Source organism: Elephantulus edwardii, unplaced genomic scaffold (genome assembly GCF_000299155.1).
Source record: "Elephantulus edwardii isolate Elephantulus edwardi_28Jun2011 unplaced genomic scaffold, EleEdw1.0 scaffold00007, whole genome shotgun sequence".
Lineage (NCBI taxonomy): Eukaryota > Metazoa > Chordata > Mammalia > Macroscelidea > Macroscelididae > Elephantulus > Elephantulus edwardii.
In genome coordinates, this window is record NW_006399757.1 from 3,516,694 (window position 1) to 3,538,759 (window position 22,066).

Genomic DNA, 22,066 nt, shown 5'->3' on the forward strand with positions numbered 1-22,066 from the left:
TCTACAATGGTTTTTGCCCAATAAGGCACAGAACCCTCTTCCCTTTTATCAGAAGTCCATGGTATTACACTACACTACAACAGAGGTCATAAAAATATGGGCGTGGGTCAAACCTGATAGAGTCCTTAGTGACCACACGAAGTGCAAGGACAGGAAGAAGGTGACAGTTGCATACGGTCAAACGTGTTCTAAAGCAGCTGTCAGTAGCGGGCTGGCCCTTCCCACTCACACTGTGTCCCCTTTTAAGCTCACCTTCTACCACATGGCAGCAAAAACTGCTCAATTTCCAGCTACTGTGAAAGATCGATAACAATAATTACTGTTTGAAGTTTAGACTTTTATTTCTTTTTTTCATTCCCAAGTAAACAGGAGTGGCTGACTGTCATTGCTCCCAGCACACAGCTCCAGTCTCTCTGCACCTCATGAGGAACACTGACTTCAGCGGTACGTTAGAGTGCCTAGGCTTTCGCGGCTGATTTGTAATGGGTCAGGGTGCGGGCAGAAGGGTCAGTGGCATTGGTCCACTTGGGCATCCAGTAGTGGGTCAGCCAGTCACCCCTGCCGGGGTAGTGGCGTTCAAAGATCTGACGGTAGTAGTAGCCTTCTTTAGTTTTAGGAGTATTGAAGGGATACTTTTCGGCAGCAGCTGCCATCATTGTGTCATCAACCTAGAAGAGTAAGAGGACAAGAGCAAAATCAAGTTTGTGACCCTTCAAATCACCCATCACTTAGAAAATTAAAAATACCCATAATACACATAGATGTAAGCAGTTAGAAGAAATGTTCATACGCTTATTACTTGTGGCTCTGACCACCTGGTACCTACGAAGTACTCAACTGTGTTACATGAAGGTCAGAGGTAATTGGTAAATTTCCTCTCTTGGATACTGTTGTTCTGTGCTGAGTCACAATCGACTCATAGATGACCCTCCAGAGGGTTTACAAAGGCTGTAAATCACATGGCGGAATGACCACTTTTCTCCCAAGAAGCAACTGATAGATTCAAACTACCTGCCTTTAAGTTGACAGTGCACATCCTTACCCACTAGGCTCCCAGAGCTTTTGATTCTAGATGCTACTACTCCTACTACTTAATTCATATTAGGAAACGAACTTCTCCAAATCCAAAAACATTCAAAATAAAAATTAAATGAATACTGATTACAACTCTGCATCAAAATCTTTATTCTTAAAAATGTTTTAAAAGATAATCTACATATGCACATCCATGTTTATCGCGGCTTTGTTCACAATAGCAAGGAGTTGGAAAGAACCTAAGTGCCCATTAACAAACGAATGGATACAGAAGTTGTGGTATATTCACACAATGGAATACTAACTATGCTGCACTGAAAAACAAGGAACTTATGCAATATTATCCAAAATGGATGACCTTGGAGGACATTACACTGAGTGAAGTATCTCAGTCACAAAAGGACAAATACTTCATGGAGACACTGTTGTAAAACAGAACTGACCTCAGGGTTGGGGGGAGACTGAGAAAGATGCGTTTAAGTATGTATATGGCATTCAAACAGATGAGGGAGAAAACTGTTTAAAAGGGGTATGTGATTAGGTATTTTCGTCATGACAGGAGGTCAGAGCAAAGGCTGCATAGTGGTGTAGAATTTTTCTTTTACTTTTCCAAGAGGGTAGTGTACTAGGGGGGAGGTTTGGGAGGGGAGAAAAATGCAACAATGAGTGAATGGAAATCCAAAGTCTCTGTAAATTTTCATTGAATTAGTAATAAATTAAAAAAGAAAAAAAGACAATCTACCTGAAGTTCAACAAAGTCCTGTAAAATCTTAAACCAGGAATTCTTAACGGAGGTTATTCCATCACTGAAGGCTTCTTTCGGCCGCCACAGAATCTCTTTAGGTAGCAGGTTGGAGTCCTCAAATGTCTCTCTCAGGAGGTGTTTCTCTATGCCATGCTGACGTGAAAACATAAGGCATATCAGTAAAAGTTACAAACAAAAGTTGATGCCAGGGAGAAGCTTTTATCTGGAATCAATTCTCCTACCTTGGGAATCCTCATTTCTGGTGGCAGAGACAAGTAATAGGAAGAAAACCGATGATCCAGGAAAGGAACTCGCAGCTCAAGGCTCAAAGGAAGAAAGAAAATCTCTATCAAAACGTGTATGTGGTGACTGGTAGTTTATTTTGCTTCACAGTTTCTTTGAAATTCAACCAGGTTTAAGTAAGTTACATTTATGAACTTCCACAATTCTAAGTGATTGCTCTAGAGTTAAATGAATATAAAATCTTCTTTCAAAAATAATACTATCAACCAACTCTTCTGTAACTCTGGTGACCTAGTAGCAAGAAGCTGTGCTATGATCCCAAAGGCACTCAGTTCAAGGCCACCAGCAGCTCTACGGCAGAAGGATGGGAAATCTTCTCCCATGCAATTAACTGGCTCTGAGAACCCTCCACAGGGTCAACTGGGTAGGTTCCAACTTGATTGTATACAACAACAATCAACTCATATAAGGAAGCTCTGGGGTATTTCTTATGAAAACAGAAAGCTCTGGTAGCCTAGTGCTAAGGATCTGTGTTCAAATTCATCAGAGATGGGCAATCTACTTCCTATGTGATTAAATTGCCTCTGAATACCTGCTGGAAGGTCAGCTATGAGTTGGTTCCAACTCAACAGTAAACCTCAACAATATCTAAAGAATGAAACTAAAACTCTAGAGAGTTTGTCTCTTGCTTTTCCTTTTCAATCTGTGAAAAGCCAAACAATTATCTCCCAAAGCTGAAATAGGTTAAGAACCATGCACAACCTCATCATTAACAATGTACCCTCCCTGGACTTTACTGACTCTGATGTTTTCCAGGTTAAACCTATTCTTATTTTATGAACAACAACTTGTCTTATTGACAATCTAGTATTTGTTTCACTATTAACTAGTGAGTTATACACGATGATAGTATAAACAAGCACTCTGCAATGTGTCATCAAATGCAGTTACCACCTGTCTCCCGAATCCTGGTTCTATTTACTAATCTAAATTTGGCACAGTCAAAGCAACTAGAATATTGCATGTCAGTTGCTCATCTGTTTTTCATTTACTTCTATTTTCTATCATGGCCAGCCAACAAGTGAATACTTTAGCCATCAGAAACGAAACAAAGAATCACAGCTTCTAATAATCTAATGAAATGTCTTATATCTTCCCTGCCCTGTCCCTGGAGTCATCACAGCATTATACATAGATGGCAGGTACTCAGTACTTGTTCCATGGGGATATAAAAAGATTTTAATAAAACATTACTGCAACTCTTTTCCCTTAGCTCAGCTGTGAGCACTATGTTTTAAAGATGAGAACTCAGACTACAAGAGCCTATGGGCTTCACCATCACCAAGGCAGCCCTTTTAATTTAGTCTCATTCTTTCAGAGTAAAGTTAAGAGGTAAGCTGCCTTCTTTTACTGTAAAAATATAAGTCACACTGTAACTCCTAGACAAAAGAAGAAGATTAAAAAAATAATAATTCTGCCCTTAATTTTTCTTTTCTACAATCACTTGTTAAAACCTTAAGTTACCCATGGGCAGCGGTAGTTCGATCTGCACGGAGAACATCAAATAAGTAGAGTTCCTTCAGGAGCCTCTCACTCTCTTCCTCTGCTTTTTCAGGAGAAGGTGCCTATTTTACAAAGACACAGCTGAAGTTAAAAAGACACAAACACTTTATCCCTTGGCACACACAGTATTTATTTCTCCCTGTTAAACATATTCCTGTCCTAAGATGTGGTACAAAACAAAGAAAAACAAGTAAGGGAGAGAAAGAGTGAGTTGGACATGGCAAGAAATGATGCATAAATATGTCATCTCTCACAAGAGAGTAAGATCAACATATTACGCATACCATAATCCAAGAAGGGTTTAAGAAATAGCAGAAAGGTGGTTTTGATATTCAACTGATCTTAAAGATGAAAATTACTTGACACTTATTAAGACTTCTTTCTCCACAAAAGAAATGTAAAGTAGAGACTATCAGATTTTTCCATATACTGCTCAAGAGATTAAGCAATGACTGTTACACTTGAAAGGATAATAAAAAATGCAATACAGCCAAATAATGCATACTTGTCTTACTCTAGAACTGATGTCATTTAATTTCAGAGTATTTACCTTGTGAAAATAGATGTAACCTTGTGTAAGTTCATCTGAACCTTCTCCAGAGAAGATGACCACACTGTCTGTGTTCTTCCGAATATACTTAGAGATTAAATACATACCTTAAATGAGGAAAGAAAATACTATTAATGCTAAACTCCTACAAAAAATAAAGAAATAGATAAATAAAATGCCTTTCTTTGGCCTTTGTGAACATTTACAAGTTTTGCTCTTATATCTGATTTTGTATTAGTGCAGATTCCAAAATGACCTTTTACTAATAAACCATTCTTAATTCAAAAGTTATACCATGGCAGTAAAATAATCCACAAACTTCCCACAACGTATCAAGAATCATGTATCCACTTCTTTTGCCAAATGGAACAATGATCTAATTACCTCAATTATCTAAGAATTAACCCTATTATCTACAAATTTTATGACACTTCCCATCCACCAAATTGTATATATAATCCATAATCAATGTATTAACTGTATAAGTACCTAAGTCTGATTGGTTCCTGAAATTTATCACTTTACAAAACAAGTGCTTTTTCCTAATCTCTTCATAATTTCTTTCCATTAAGAAGCCTCTGAGACCTTATTCTCCCAAGGCATGAAATGTTGGTATTATACTCTGTTTATGTACTGTGGCTTGTTGGAAAGTCACAAACCATTATAACTTTTCTTTCCTTCTAATAACCAAATGTTTTGCTCCTTTGAGGGCAACTCCTGTGCCATGGTGTCCTAATGGATTATTAAAAAAGAGAAATATTGGCTCAACAACAGTTTCATCTGATTTTGGGATTCCTTCCACAATTTCACTATCTTTCATAGAATGAATTGTGCCCTCCAAAAATTAACAGTATGATACATTATACTATGTGTTGGAAATCTCACCTCTAAGATGTCAATGAGGCATGATTAGAAACAGCTATGTATCAATGCAGTCATTCCCCACAATGTAATCAGCCAATCACGTGTAAGAGGATTCAAAGTAGGATACATCACCCTTAACTAGGTCAAAAACTGTTAATGAAAGGGTGTTTCTCTAGGGTATAATCTGTTAACACTTTTGTCTCACAGGAGATAAAAGGCATGCGGAAGTGAGAAGAGAGACTTGAGCACCATCAACAAAGAAGACCAGGAGCGTATGAAGGTTACAAAGTGTTAGGAAGCCATCAGGCCAAGATATGGAGAATTTCCAGGAAGCCAAGCTACAGATGCTAAAGGAAATGAAGAAGACCTTCCTCCAGTACTGGCAGAGAGAGAAAGGCTCTCCCAGAGCCTGCACCTTGACGCTGGGCTTCCCCTCTCCTAAACTGAGCAAACACAATTGTTAAAGCCTTTCACTTGTGACCTGGCTTTGTTACAGCAGTACTGGAAAACCAAGACAGTGTCCAGGGGTAAAATCACTAGTATTTGCTAGTCAAGAACAACTACTGACTTAGGAGTCTTGTGAAGGAGTAACATTCAAAATGCATCTAACATGAGTATTTCTTATGGAATACATACATTACAGCATAGAACTATTATCTCATTTTGTTCAGACTATAGGCCACAAAGCTTTATAATGAGAAATTAGGAAGAGAAAACAAAAAATGTATGTCTATTCTTTGGGTTAATAGAAATAAGGCTACCCAGTGTTTAACCATGTAATCATTGTTCCCTTCCTTCCAAACAAAATTCAGCAAAGTCTCAAATGATCTTAAACAATTGGTAACAAAGTCATTTACTTGCAGTTTCTCTTTAATAGTGGTTTTGAAACTTTTGTTTTTAAAAAACCCATGTTACTAAAAACAGAAACCAAACACCAAAACCATTTTTCATTTTTACTCTCATAGAACACCTTACCTACTGAAGCACGAACTGTTGTGATGTCGTAAGTTTCCAAGGAAAATATGACTTCATCCAGGGCCTGAATTCCTTCCTCAGAATTAAAGAGGACCTCATGGTGCTCACTCCCAATATGATTTGCTACCTGGTTACATATGAAATATTCACACACTTGTTATTTAAAGATGAACTTCCCTTTAAATAAAACATGATAGTCCTTCACAAAACCAGATAAATAACAAGTCAGATGCTATAGAGCTGATTCTGACTCATGGTAACTCCAGAGTGGACCTGGGATCCACAGAAATAGATCAGCAGGCCTCCCTCCAAAGGCACCTCTGAGTGGGCTCAAACCACCCACCTTCCAGTTGGTGGTTAAGCACTTCAACCATTTGTACCACTCAGACTTCGAAATTAAACAATAACGGCAAAATAAGGGGGATGAATTATCTCGGTTAACTACTTAAAAGCCCTATCTAGCAAGCTTCCTCTGCTTCCTCCAGTCTCCCTGTCCCTCATTCAACCACTGACAGAAAAATCTGTCATACCGTTCCAACCCAGAGGCTTCAACCTTCTAGTCAATTAGCCCCCTTCTTCACCCCCACCTCATCTCTCTCTAGTCTAGCATGGGCCCACTCTAAACTCTCCTTCTGAATCCCCTGAAATATCCAATTTTACAGGTAGGATGATATTGCCATATAGAATAGCCTCTGCCTCAGTCTTCTTTCTTTGACAAATGTGGATCCTCTCAGCATTAATCAATTCAATTATCCTTTTTATAGAAATTATTTCAGGTAAGGAACCAGGTCTCCTTCATGTTTTATGTATAAGGTCCTCCACTGCTTACAGTCTTAAAGCATTTAACCCCTAAATCATGTGCCAACCCAATTAATAGCAACCCTAAAGGGCAGAGTAGAAATGTCCCATGAGGCTGTATAGAAGCTAACTCCTAAATCTTTCTTTCATACTGGAAGTAGACTGTTGCAATTTTCTCCAGTGGTGCTGCTAGTGGATTTTTACCAAGCTTTCATTTAGCAGGCTGGCATTTACTTAACTATTGCACCACCCAGCTTACGACCTAAGCATACAGCTTTATAAACAAGCAACATTCCATAAAAGACATTTCTACTCCCCCTACCTAAAAAAGATGCTGCACAATAGTGAGGATTTGAAAACAGAACTCTAATCCCAACACCTACAATCTCAATCACTGTTGTTGCTGATTGCCTTCGAGTCGAGCATGACTCATAGGTAACCCTATGAGCAAAAGGCCTGAAGCCCCTCCACAACAATTATCAAAGTTCACAGTTTCTGGAGCCATGTTATTTCAGGAGGGGATGCCACTCCTGCTATATACTTATTTTCAAAACAATCGGCACAGAGATTTTATGAGAAATATATCAGTCTTGGTACATAAACATCACCAGAGTACAGTGTATTATAGTGATAGTAATATATTTAAACAATTATCCAAATCAACACAGCAAGTATCAAATATTCTGTTCATTTCCATTCTAATAATAACAAGTCCATATAACCATGTTAACAGACAGTTTCTTACTTTTCTAGCAGCCTGTAAGTCAGGACTATCTTCCATGCCGATTGCAAATGTCTGGAGAGGGTACTGAACTTGGGCCTCTTTTAGCTGCTTCAACAGGGTGGCAGCGACCAGGCTGGAATCTAAACCTCCTATGAGCAAAACAGCAATTGTCCGGTTACATACTTTGCATAAATAAGGACAGACAGGATCTGTACTGCTGTTACACACTGAGATAACATGTTACAAAATTTCCAAAAAAGAAAACCACAACATACAACTATAGTAATCTGTTACTGGTAGGGGCCCAGGTCAGTTCTGAGTCCTAATGCCCCTATCAGAGCACACCCCTGCCCATTCCTCAGCCTCCTTGCCAGTCACTGCTGTGTGTGTGAACGAGTTGCAGACACCGTCCATCTCGTTGGCAGTCTTCCTCTTTTTGGTTGTCTCCTTTAAGATGCCTATGACAATAGTAAGAAGCCCTAGTGCTGTCATGTAGACCGTTTAGCTTGCTAATCTGAAAGTCAGCAGTCCGAATCCACCAGCCACTCCACAGAAGAAAGATTCTCAAAGATTCAGAAACATGATGGGGGATCACTAAGAATCAGAACTGACTTGATGACAGTGGTCTTAGTGGATAGGACAACATAATTAGTAAAAACCATGACACAGAATTCCAAAGACCACCCATTACATCAATAACCTAGCTGAGAGTAACAATACAGATGTTGGTTTTAACTCATGTCAACATTATGTGTCAAAGTACATCTTTGCTGTATAGGATTTTCAAAGGTTGATCACCGAGAAACAGATCACAAGACCTTTCTTCCAAGAGTTCTCTAGTTGTTCAGTGTCAAGGAATAGGAATCAACTCACAGCAGGTTTTCAGAGGCTTTCAATCACAAGGAAGGAGACTGACTGTCCATGCTTCTCCCGAGAAGCAGCTGGTTGGTTCGAACCTGCCTTTGGTTTGGGAGCACAACTCCTTACTTATCAGGACACTACAGATGCCTTGAGGTGAACTCAAAACTTCCAAATGTTCAGTCTGCAACTGAGGGTGTTAATACCCCCCAGCAGAGAGCTTTGGTGGCCTAGAGGCAGGAAGCTATGCTACAATCCCAAAGACACACAGTTTGAATCCACCAACTGCTCCACGGGAGAAGGATAATCTCCCTCAGAGCAATTTACGGTCTCTGAAAATCCACTGGAGAGTCAGCTACGGGCCAGTTCTGACATCACGGTACACAATATCAACAACAATAACCTACTACCCAGCAGGGAGCTCTGGCAGCCTAATGGTAAAAATCTGCACTGCAATCCCAAAGGCACATGACTGTATCCACCAGCTGCCTTACAGGAGAAAGATAGGCAATCTCCTCTCTTGTGATTATCTGCCTCTGAAAACCTGCCAGAGGGTCAGTTATAGGTCGGTTCACTCAACAGTGCACAACAGAAAAAAAAAAAAAAACATACTAGCCAGCAGTGCTATATCACTAAAGATGTCTACCAATTCAAATGCTTGATAGGACGACATATAGAGTGCTTACAGAAAATGAGCTTTCTCATCCTATAATGAAGAAAAGATGTGTTTTTTAAGAAATATTTTCATCAAACCCTCAAAGGTAGCTACAAATCACTTATATTATTATTATATAATCACTTATATTAAACAAATATACCAAACACAATCGAGTTTTAAATTGACTTCACCTGATAAAAGGCAGCCGATCCTTCTTTCTGTCATCAAACGTTTCTTAACAGCATTGTTAAAAAGGATCCTGAGGTTGTTCTTCACGGTTTCTATCTCAAAACCTACAAATGCATGAAATAAATGAAAGGCAGACAGACAAGCACGGGCTAAATTCGCTGTTGGAAATAAGGCACACAATTTTCTGCATCTTCAACAGTATTTGCTGAGCAGTGGAGCTCACTCAACAGCGAATCACCAAAATCTCCAAATTAAACAAGTAGGTATTCCAACTTAAATCATCCACATGCTGCAAGAGTAACACTTTTTCTCACTGGGGACAGAGCTAGGGAATGGGTGCTGGGTGCCTGTTACCTGGGAAGAGTTTCTCCACATTGTCATAGAGGGCGTGCCGGGGTTCATCTCGACATTGATGATACTTGACCATTTCCACAGATACAACTTTGCCACTGGGCTTTAAGTCCAACACTTCATAGTGTCCCGGAAGAAAAGGCTCCACTTTTAAAAATGGAGTCATGGAGTGTTTCAAGTTAACAAGGCCTACAAATCAAAGAGAAGTTGTTAGTTGCTCTCTAGTCAATCATAAAGATAGCTTTATTCAAATTAGATGATGATACTTCACAATAAGCTTCACAGGTTAATATCCAATCAATTCCTAGTTTCCTTTTAAAAAAAAAGTTACAAATACATGTCCATTACATAAGTAAAACACCAGAAAAGTAAAAACACCCCAAAACCAGCTGACTGCCTACTAGTAATAGTGACATAAAGAGCTACTGCAGGGCAATACTAATGTCCAGTGCTTCAAAGCAATTCTTTACTAATCAATTTCTTTTCCCTAGAATTTCAGATCAAGAAAATGTTATAAATATGAAAATATAATAAAAGAATTAACATTAAGATACATCTATGAAACAAATAGACACTTAAAACTCAATGTTATGATATTTTCCAGTCATTTGTTGTTCATTTGGAAGTCTTTTAAGAAAACAGTCTGGGGGGAAGTACTTATCAGAATTTTCATATTCTCATGGAACCCAGAATTGTGGAGTCATTGAGAACACCAAAACAAAGGCCCTTGAAGGTAATTTTTATACTTTCAACCAAAAGTATTTGAATAAACATTAGTTTAGCTTAATTAGTGAAGAATATCTGTCCTGAACATTGTTCTCTTAGTCACACGTGTATAAATTGCTGAATTGGTGTATGTTTTGCTATGTGAATTTTCAACACCCTGCAACCACTATGGAAGGCTGTATGGCACTTATTTGACCCAGTAATTCTATTACTGGGAATTTACCCTAAATAAAGCATAATTGCCACCCAAGCAGATATATGCACACCAATGTTTATTATGGCTTTGTTCGCAATAGCAATGAGCTGGAAACAACCCAAGTGCCCATCAACAAATGAATGAATGGAGAAGCTCTGATATATTCACACAATGGAATACTATGCAGCACTGAAAACAAGTAACTCATGAAATATTATACAAAATAGGTGACCCTGGAGGACATTATGCTGAGTGAAATATCTCAGTCACAAATGGACAAATACTATATATGGCCACTCTTGTAAAACAAGACTGACCTGACTGATATCAGGGTTGAGGGAAGACAGAGGAGGGGATGAATAATGTATACTGCATTGAAACAGATGAGGGAGAGAACTGTTTTGGGTATTATTGTCATGACAGGAGTCCAGAACAAAAAGACTGCACAGTGGAGTGGACTTGGAGGGAGGGACTGCATAACAATGAAAGAGTTTTTCTTTTACTTTTCAAGAAGAGTAAATTGCGTGTGTGTGTGTGTGTGTGTGTGTGTGTGTGCGCGCGCGCGCGCGCACGCGCAGCAGGGAGACAAGTGCAACAATGAATGACTGAAAACCCTAAGTCCCTGTAAACTTTCATTAAAATTTAAAAAAAAAAAAAGAGAGAGACAAACCCAAACCAATCCCTATCCTCAGATCTTCAACAAATAAAACAACTCACTCCTAGGTATTTTAAAGTCAGATATGAAGAAGTCCAACAGGTACCCCCCTTGACTACATTTTATACATTGTATTTGGATAAAACATAATGTAAATGTTCTGAATAAATTCTCATTCAGAAAAAAGTATAACTAAACTGACATCACCTGGACTGTTAATATAAAATTAATGTTTTATTACAAGCAATAACGGTCTATATACACAGAATGGTCCTCACGATTTACAATCTGTACTTATTTCACCCAGTTTCTACTGTGCAGTGTTGCATTCCTCAAAGACCAAACAAGGGATCCAAATCCTCACTAGTTAGTGAACCCCAAGTCGGCTCACAATTCCATTAAGAGAAGACAACTCACTGCCATCAAACCAGAATCACATCATAGCTGACCCTTCAACAGGTTTTCAGAAACTACAAATCTTGGAAGGGGAGAGAGATTGCCTATCTTTCTCTGGAGGAGCAGCTGGTGGATTCAAACCACTTTCCTTTGGGTTGGCATCATAACACAGTAGGCCCACAGAGCTCCTTGGAGACTGAAAGTCATTAAAAGGTTTAAAGCAGAAAGGATTTGGTCAGGCTGGTTGGGGTTTTGTTTGTTTGTTTTTCATATTAGGAGGAAAGGAAACCACTGCAGAATTCTAGATGAGATCACTGAGTCTAGAAAAGGGTGGTGATAAGAAAGATACAGAAACCAAAACAGACTCTAGAAATTTCAGAGACTAACTTGGACGTGAAATTATAATTTCGTATCAAGTTATCTTCAGGCTGAAGAGAATACAAAAAGATCTAAGGAGTCTACTTTTCTCTTGGGTTATCTGCTAAGTTTCCGAAAAGGAAAGTAATTGTACATCTTTATTTTCTGCCATTTGATATTAGAATTGCTACAAACAAACCAAGAGGAATATGGTACCTGTCAGCATACACACTGCAACTAGTGTCATGAGGCCCCTTCTATGGATCTCTTAACTGTGTTTCTGAAAACACCAGGAATGAACATTGAGTGAGAAGACTTAAGGCAGATTTTAGGACAGTATTACTATTTAGGTAAAAGTTTAAAAGAAAATCCACTTCCTTCTAGTTTATTGTTAAAAACTGTTAAATAAATATTACCTTATGTTATAACCCCAGCACAGAACTACACTGAAGTAAAGGAAAACTTGAAACAACACATGGGATCAAGACAGATGAAACATAACAAAAATTATATGATGCCACTCTTATCCTTTAAGGATTACAGAATTTTAGTATTAAAAAATAGAATAAATTTAATAGCAAAGCTTTGCAATTCCACTCCTGGGCACACACCTACCCAAAAGAATTAAAAGCAGGACTACAAGCAGTTACTTTTCCACTATTGCTAACCGCAGCTTTATCAGCAATAGCTATGGGAGCTCTGGGTGCCCTATTAGGTAAGGAGTTGAATCCGCCAGCTATTCCTTAGGAGAAAGATGGGAAATCTCCTCCTGTGCAACTGACAGCCTCTGACAGCCAGCTGGAGGGTCAGCTAAGAATTGGTTCCATACTGACGACACATAATAAAATAGCAAAGAAAACAACCACTTATATGTCCATCCCAGATAAATGAATAAACAAAATGTGAAATATACATAAAATGGAATGTTATTCAACTATGAACAGAAACTAAATTCTTACACATGCTAAAGTATGGATGACCCTTGAAAATATGCTGGATGAAGTCAGTTGCAAATGGATAAATGTTGCAAAATTCCATTTATAAGAAATATCTAGAAAACATATGAGTATAAATGAAATGAGGAGTTGTTGCTTAATAGATACAGTTTCTGTTTGGGGTGATTCAAATGTTTTAAAAATGAATACTGTTAAAAAAAAAAATGAATACTGTTGCTGATCGCATAAATTGTTCAATGTGATTACAGCTGATGGGCGTATATTCTAGAAAACGGTAAATATATTGTATAAATGTTGCGCAATAGAAAAGATTAGTTTAAAAACAACTTAATAGGTATATTTGGAGCTTAGGTTTATCAGAAATAATAAAAACTAGTCAAATATCTTTTTTTTAAAAGGGCCCAGGACTCACCTACAAAGTCACCTGTAAAATTTTGGATTGGCCCCTCAAAGATATGCAAATATGATTTATAAGAAAATAATCAAACTAGGACAAGAGTGGAAATCTACAAAAAAATTCTTCCATTACCTTTAGCTTCTGAACATACAGCCAAAAACCCATCTTCTGTCAGGGCTTTAAACAAAGGTCTGACTCCATAGGTATCTCGTCCCAGGAATACTTTTTTATTGGCAGTGTCCAGTAAAATAAAAGCAAACACGCCATCCAACATGGAGACCGTTTGCTCAATTCCATCTTTGTCATAAAGATGAAGGATAATCTCACCATCCACTCTGGTCTGGTAATCAAATCCAAACTGGCGTTGCAACTTAAAAAAACAACAGCAAAATTAAAAGCATTAGAACCTCTGTGTAGTCACTAATAGTTGTTCATTGCAATGATGCTTTACTACTTACTTTCATGCTCTAACATCATCCCATACATTTTAATAATTTCAAAGAACAATGGCATCAATGCAGCACATCTGAACTCACTTAGCATTCAGCAAATTCTTTACAACATAAAGCTAAACCTGTAACTACTTCATTTGCATCCTGATAAAAAGAATGAGGCAATGTACCAAAATAATAAAAGTAACAGATGGACAAATACACATATACTATGTATGGTATAGGGAGCGCTAGTGGCTTGTTCCTGTGTACTGCTGAACTGGAACTGACCCATAGCTGGCTCTCCAGAAGATTTTCAGAGGCAGTTAATCGAATAAGAGGAGACTGCTCATCCTTCTCCCATGCAGTAGCTGGTGGATTCAAACTGTGTGCTTTCCAGATCGCAGCACCACTTATTACCACTAGGCCACCAGAGCGCCCTAGTGGCTTAGGGAATTTTATAAATATCCAAACGTACGCAGCTCGAATTCACCAGCTGCTTCACAGGAGAAAGATGGGCCATCTCCTCATAATTTATTGTCTCTGAAAACCTGCTGTATGCTCAGCTTTGAGTGCATTCCGACTTGACAGTACACATTAACAAGTGGCTCAGTGGTAAGGAGCTGTGCTGCCAACCTGAAGGAACAAAGTTGAAATCCACCAGTTGCTCTGCGGGAGAAAGATGGGAAATCTTCTCTCATGTGATTTATTTACTGTCTCTGAAAACCCACTGAAGGGTCAGCTCCAAAACTCAAGGGTACTTAACAATTCTGTATATAATACACACTGTGTATTATATGTGTGTGCATGTGTGTATGTGTGCATATGATATATGTGCATAAGTTAAGAAACTAGGTTGCCCAGGTTCCAGGAGTTTAAAAACTTATCTTCTGCCACTGTCTTGCAGTTTGGGGATATATTACCAGCTAAGGTTCTTCCAGTTCAGCTTTAAAGACTTACAGCAAAAGGACAGCCATATCTGCTACCATTCCCTGACAAATTATCCCATCATAATGATAGAGAAACATTTCAAAATGAACCTGTTGGTCCCTGGATGTGGACCACAACATTCAATTCTTCTATGCCTATAGCAGTAGCTTTAAAGTAAGGTTCCAAGGAGGAGGGTAAAAAAAAAAGCACTGGTTCTTTTATTACTTCTAGAATATTCAGTTCAGGAATAGTTCACTTGGGCCTAAAACATACATTCTATTTTTTTAGATAAGAGCTCTAGCTGTTCACACTGCAAAAGCTTTAGATGATTGCTGGAAACCAAATTTGTTTTTTAAAATAGGATATATTTAGAATAAAAGTACCAGAATAATAAAATTTAGATTAGAAGTACTTGCAAAGTATTTAATTTTTATGATGAGTAAAAGCAGTAATACCATTCAAGTAAAAAGTCAGTTCCTATACTGAAAGGCCAGCTGATAGTGTCATAAAAGAACCCAAAATTATCAAGCACATGCTATCAAACTCAGCTTCTTAGGTTAAGAATTTCTATCATTTCATGCAGCCTCAATCCAAGAGTAAGTTTTCAGCATATTAGAAAGTGGTTCCAATTTGGGGGGAACTTACTTCTTATATTCCACTGCATTGGGCCACCTTCTTGGCTTTTGGCTATGCTTAAGGGAAACATGCAAGCAATAAATATTCCAGTAGCAGTATTATGTGAAAGCTTCAAACATGATATTGTCTGAACTTTTAATTCTATCCCTGCCTTAAAATCCTCGGCACTCTTAACAGGGACCAGACAGAGGAGGCTAAGGAGGCTAGGCTAGGGCTCCAAGCCCAGGCACTAGCTTCTGTTTATTCCAGAACCGCCGTGAGGTAGCCCAGAAGATTAGAGCATGGAAATGGACCTGAAGATGGCGACCAGCAAATCTTTAGGCCAGAATCAGCCTGACGGCAGTGAACTAAAATTTAAAAAGGGTCAGTTCAGGTAGTTCTAATGTAATAGCACCCACCAACAAGATGCTTGAGCAGAAGAAAAGCTATCTCATACCATATCCTTGGCCTCTCAGAAATAAAGCCCCTGAAAAATTGTAAAAAAGGAGGAAGCTAAGCATCTCAAGTGCCATCAAGCTTCAGGCGGGTAGCTAGCTGGTAAGGTGAGCAAGCTTCTCAGCCCCAGCTCTATCTTGTTATCAAGTAGTTAGGAGCTTTTATGAAGCAAGTCATTAAGAGCAAGCAGCATTAGCCATGATTTTTTTAAAGAGGGGGGAATAGTGATAAGTGTTATTAAGCAGGTGGTTAAAAAATGTGAATGGAGGAATGCATGAAGCACAATGTATATAACGTTTTTATGTAAACCAATATAAATGTGAAATGTGCCTGGGAAACAACCCCCATACACCCATCTCTCATCCTCTAGTTGAGCCTATATAACATTTAAGTAGTGATTCCGAAAAGATTGGCAGGAAGATTTCATGCTCAGGGCCCCATGATGAGGGGTTAAATATCTGTTACTTATTGTACCCTTTTACTGGGTGAGCAGAAGCTTATCCCACCAGAACTTTTAAAACAGGTGAAGTATGCAAATCATTTCTTAAGGGAATCATTCCAAGGCTTGGGGTTCACAAGCTTATTCAAAGCTACAATGGGCTTACACTCACTGTCACTGAAACCCAAGGGGTCTCCTACAAGCTTCGTACCCCATGAGCTTCTCAGTCTTCAGGTAGTTGAGGGCACAAATGAGACTCAAATAAGCTCTTGCTAAATTGTACCAAGATGCCAAGAAGACACAGGAGCCACTGCTCCCCAGCCTTCCTATAGATTAAGGAAGCCCCTAAACCTCCCTGAAGTTTGTTGTTGCTAGGTGCTGTGGAGTAGACTATGATGTACCCTATGAACAATGAATCTGAACCCTGTCCTATCCTTATCATCTCCAATATACTTAATCCACTGATACACTGTATCCATCTATCTCGTTGAGGGTCTTCCTCTCTTTCACTGACCCACCACCTTTTCCAAACACCTGGTCCTCCCTAACAACATGCACAAAATATGAGACAAAGCTTTGCCATCCTTGCCTCCAAGGAGCACAAGGGCTATACCTTCTCCAGGACATACTGTTCTTTTGACAGACACACAGGAAGCCTTTCCCAATCACATAAGTAAAACAATTCTCTTCAGCATTTTATTACTCCAAGACAGGAGGCTATTAAGACTTATAGGAACAAGGTCCTGCTAGCACCTGTGAGTGGAGAAACAACTCCAACACCCACAGGAGTCCAAGTTTCCCTGAAAACTTGGAAGGGAAGAATCCCTAAAAGATTAACTGAAGGAAAAAGTGGGTTGGACCCTTCTGAGTTAATCTGGCAACTCTGATGGCCAGTATGTAAAATCACTCTGTGAACACACAATTCAAGATAATAACATCCTGTTAACAATGGAAGGAGGACATCCTGTTATCAATGGAGATGACTCAGTTCTTTTTGTTCTCTTAAGATTCTGCTTTGAGCTCTGCCACGTAGGGAGGAGGGTGATCCTCCAGGAAAACACTGAGTCTGCTCCTTGAGTCCCCCCACTTGTATATGAAACATCCTTAAGAGGTTCCTTTACACTTTACTCATCTGGTAGTCTACTGGTTAAGGAATTAATTACACTGCAAATCCAAAGGTTCCAAAGGACAAAGATGAGCAAGCAGTCTCCTCCCATGCAATTTACAGCCTCTGAAAACCTTCTCGAAGGTCAGCTTTGTGTTGGTTTGAACTCAATGGCACATAACAACAATCACATTAACCATTCCCAGTGGCCTTAATAAACAAAATCACTTTTCAATTCACTACTCGGGATGGGGGGTGGGGGGAAGGGACGTGGGAATTGTACACTAATGAAGGAATTTTTTTTCTTTCTTTTTTTTTTTCCTCTCTTCGGAGGGGGAAGCAAGCTGGTGGTGAGGGGTGGGCAGGGAGAAAATTGTGGCAATGAATGAATGGAAATCCAAAACCTCTGTAAAAAAAATAAATAAATAAATAAATTAAAAAGGGTGTTTGCCATTAATAGGTAAAAAAAAAAAAAGTATCATTCTTCCTAGAACTCTTTTTAAAAAAGAGTTTTCTTTTTAGGTTTGATAAAACTTCCTTACCAAATTGAAGTTGTTTGATGTTGCTTACCTGTCCATACAATCTATAGCGGAGATTTATTATCCTTAAACCCTGCAATCTATTAAAAAGACTTGCTCCTTTCTGGAACCTCGACAATATCTAGCCAATTAATCCGGGATACAATCACCAGGCTGGAAAACTGGGACAAGAGAAGATATTATGGAACAATATCACATATTCTACTGTCTTATTTCTCCGCTATAGAAGGCCTTGAAACTTTCAAGGTGGGAAGACAGATGTGGGAAGCTCATACTCCTTATGTCCTATATAGTGTTGTTGTATAGCATCAAGGCAGAACCAATCCATCGCTGACACTCTGTCAGGCTTTCAGAGGCAGACAAACTGCTCCTTCTCCCTCGGAGCAAGCTGGTGGATGCCTTTGGGAACTGCATAGCAACTTTTTACTACCAGGCCACCAAAGATGCCATCTCCTACACAGCAATATATAAGAAAATAACTGCTCTTCCATTCCAACCCAACTCTAAGACTAGCTTTCTCTTGGCAGGCAGGCAGAAGTATGGTTTTCTGATAATATTGTTGTTTTTTATTGCCTTCGAGTTGAGCACGACTCCTAGCGACCCTATGAACAAAAGACCTGAAGCTCCTCTACAACTATCGATATTTACCAAAGTTCATAGTTTCCAGAGGCATGTTATTTAGGTCGTGGATGCCACTCCCACTTAAATTCTACCCTTGCCTTAAAATCTTCAAAAAGCCACTGCTCTTCAAAGATTCCAACAGTATACTATGACTTCTATGTCCTTACTAATCTGGCCCTGCCTATTTTTTCCAACCCCTCCACCTGCTTCTTTTCCTTATTATTTAACTTCCATTTCTGGGCTCCTTTCCAACCCTGGGGATTTCTACACTTACTCTTTTTCTGTGGAATTACTGGCAAAGAGTTGCACTGTCAACCCAAAGGAAGGCAGTTCGAATCTACCAGTCTAGAGAACATTGTTTTTCCTTCCTAATTTACAATTAGGGAACTCTGGTGGCCTAGTGGGTAAGGAGTTGAGCTGCCAAGCCAAAGGCAGTTAGAATCCACCAGCTGCTCAGGAGAAAAATGCACAATTTCCTCTCAAGTGAATTACAGCATCTGAAAACCTGCGGGAGGGTCAGTTATGAGTTAGTTCTAACTCAACAACATACAACACTACACTGTTAACTGATCCATGCCCATGAGGTCTCAGTTCAAGTGCCACTTCAAGCGGCCTTCTCTGGCCACCCTTTCTGAAATCAGGCCTTTCGTTTCCATCAGTCTCATGTTTATTTTTACAGGACACTGACAATAATGTTCAAGAATTCTCTTTTTTTTTGTCTGCTTCCCTACCTAACAGATGCCATAGTGTGCAGGCTTGCCTTTTATTTACCACCGTAACTAACACGTAAATTACACATGCAACATACATCTATACACAAAATTCCATCAGGAGTCAATAAACAGAAATCCTAGTTGTCATTTTTATTGACTTACTGTGTCTTAGATATTTTACCTGTTGTTACATAGATGTCCTGGCTATACAGTGGGAGCTAATAACGAATATGGAAAGTAAAAAGCATCATGAAAAATGCATGCTATCATCACTAAGCAGCTGGAGGTTTAATCACATCCAGCTATCTTCTGGTCTCAACTGGTTTACCTCTTTATGGTTGTAGATTTCACCATTGTAACAGAGCCACAAGTAAGGGTATTTCTTCAGGCGAATTGGCTGCATTCCAAACAGTGGGTCAACCACTGCCAACCGATGAAATCCAAAGCAGCAGTTGGTGTAGCCATTGACATTCTCAAAACGAAAGGCATCTGGGCCCCTGTGTGCAATCTTCATAGCACTCAGACACTGAACTGACAGGCACTCATCGCTGCCAAAGAGGGCCCAAATGCCACACATGGTGGAGGGGCACCACGGGCTCTCTGTGGAGAGAAAAGTGGGGCAAACAGATATTCAATATCAACTCCAAGTCTGTGTTAAATCTGCACCCAGAAACTCACATAAACCCCTTCAAAGACTGAAATATAACCTGTCTTACTTACAACAATAAGCTCAGAGTTTAAGAGAATGATTTCATTTCTTCACAGACATTCAAAGACAGATGACCTTCACATCTAACCAGTCACAATAGTTCAGCATTCGGGACCCCTCTCACCCTATATCCTAGGTGGCTCTCAAGGTACAGATAAACATACAGACTGACTCCAATGTAGTCATATACCCTAGCCCCCTCTCTCCACTTCAATGTCTTGAAAGCCTAGAGATTAGATTGCTCCTGAGTCTCCTGACAATGAAATGCCCCCTTAACCTAAATTACCTGTAGAAAGAATATAATCAGTAGAAGAGAAGATCACATGTATCATTAAAGTGGAATCTTAAGATCCAAAGCTCTTACAAACATTTCACAACTTAGCCCACCTCTAAGTGATTTAGGCAAATGTGGTCCAAAAAATTCTACAGCAAAAAAGCTTTATAATTTGATTACCAGATATTCTTCATAGAATATCTTCATAGCTAATAAAATATTCATAGCTAATGAAACATTTCAGGTTGACAGAAAATAAAAAATATTCATTATAGAAGCATGTTTTTGTTTTCAGGTGCTACTGAGTTGATTTTTGACATACAGTAATGTCACATGACAGAGAAATGTTTCACAGTTTTCGAGGCTGGACTCTTTATGGGAGCAGATCACAAGGTCTGTCCTCTGTGGAGCCAGTCAGTGGGTTCAAACTGCTAACCTTTCCATTATCAGCTGACCAGGTAACCACTGACCCACATGGCTCTGTAATATATTCTAAATGACAAATATTTCTGTTTCAAAGCTGCACTGGTCAGTAAGAAAGCAAAGTAGGAAAGACAAAGACAGCAAAACTTTCCCTGAAAAACAATTTGGTTCAACCCTGCAGCCCAGGAAAGAATGAAGTTCTACAAATGCTGATTACCTCAGAACTTCAAGTTCTCTGCCGTTAAACAAAATCCTTTTTTATCTGGATTCTCAAATACCTATCTTTCAAAAATAACTATAACTTGAAAGATAACTATATTCATTTTTTTAAAAAAATGCAATTTTCAGCAAAAGCAGCAGATATAAGGGCCAAATCTCTAATACACAAACACATACACTTAAGTTATATCAATCATTCTGGGTAAGCTTGAGCAACCAGTCTAAGGATTTTTATTGTATTTTTTGTTTATATCTATATAAACCAAAACTTTCTTTGTCTTCAATTAAGATCTAATTACAGGCAGTCTCTAGATTAAGACTGACATCTGTTCCTAAATACTTTAAATCAGATTTCTACGACAGTTGGGTACAGTTTTATGTAGACCAGTTAGTCAAATACGTATAGTATACTTGTACATATCTTTCTATGCATAAAAAAAACCCCAAACTTTAAAGGAATGTTTCTAGACATACCAGAACATCTTTAACATAATAACACAGTTGTTGTGTAGGTAGAGTCAGAACTGACCCACAGCTGAGCCTCCGGTGTGTTTCTGGAGGCAGCTAAAACATGGGAGGAGACCGCCCAGCCAGTGGCCTCTAACTGTGTACCTTCAGTTTTGCAGTGCAGCTTCTTGCCACTAGGCTACCAGAGCTCCCTTAATAACACAGTAGTATGTGTATCACATAATAGTGTCCAATTATGCATCATTTTATGTACCTCAATTTCTTACTATAAAAGACTCTAAAAGCATTGGTTCCTTAAGAAATTGTTAGCAAGGGACTGCCTGTAATGGAAAATGGCACAAACTGAAACAACTTAGAAATGAAGAATCGCACACCCTAGAGAGTCCCCTTTCTTGCCCTGGTGGAACAACCTGTAAAGAAATATTCACTCTGACATTAGGTGGTTAAATGCATCAAGAATTTAAATGGGTTGACTACCATTGATCTTATAACAGATAAAAGTGAGTTATGGAAAGGACTCTGAAATCACGTGAGGTAATCACTGAACCATTTACAACTAAGTCGCCTTAATGCTGGTTAGTGAATCCTAGCGTTAAGCATGCCATCAGATGCCCTTAATCACCTTAATAGGAGGAACAAGAAAGTTTGTGAAACACTGTCAGTAGGGAAAAGAAAATTAGAACTATAACCCATGAGTTTTATTGGCTCCTGTCCTATTGGAGGGTAAAGGGCCTCTTGTAATGCTTTTTCTTACTGCTGTTGCCTGTTTCCAGTCATTTTCCATGGTCCTTCACAAGCTTTTAGTACAGTCCTTTCTAACAGAATTATGTGGGTTACATGCAATTTTAAATACCCTGGCAGCCACATTAAAATAGTAAATTAATTTAA

At 38.9% G+C, this 22,066-nt stretch overlaps 1 protein-coding gene across 1 annotated transcript; it reads right to left on the reverse strand.

Annotated features, from left to right (window-relative positions):
• Positions 1-329: 329 nt before the first annotated feature.
• On the reverse strand, positions 330-19,666 carry ASNS (asparagine synthetase (glutamine-hydrolyzing)). The gene is made up of 11 exons (XM_006880232.1): positions 19,414-19,666; positions 13,369-13,606; positions 9,557-9,742; positions 9,205-9,306; positions 7,519-7,646; positions 5,976-6,102; positions 4,137-4,243; positions 3,548-3,648; positions 2,023-2,104; positions 1,778-1,933; positions 330-668 (listed from the first exon to the last, which is right to left on the reverse strand). The coding sequence occupies exons 1-11, from the start codon at positions 19,660-19,662 to the stop codon at positions 459-461; spliced, it is 1,686 nt and encodes a 561-aa protein (XP_006880294.1). The 5' UTR covers positions 19,663-19,666; the 3' UTR covers positions 330-458.
• Between the last annotated feature and the right edge of the window lie 2,400 nt (positions 19,667-22,066).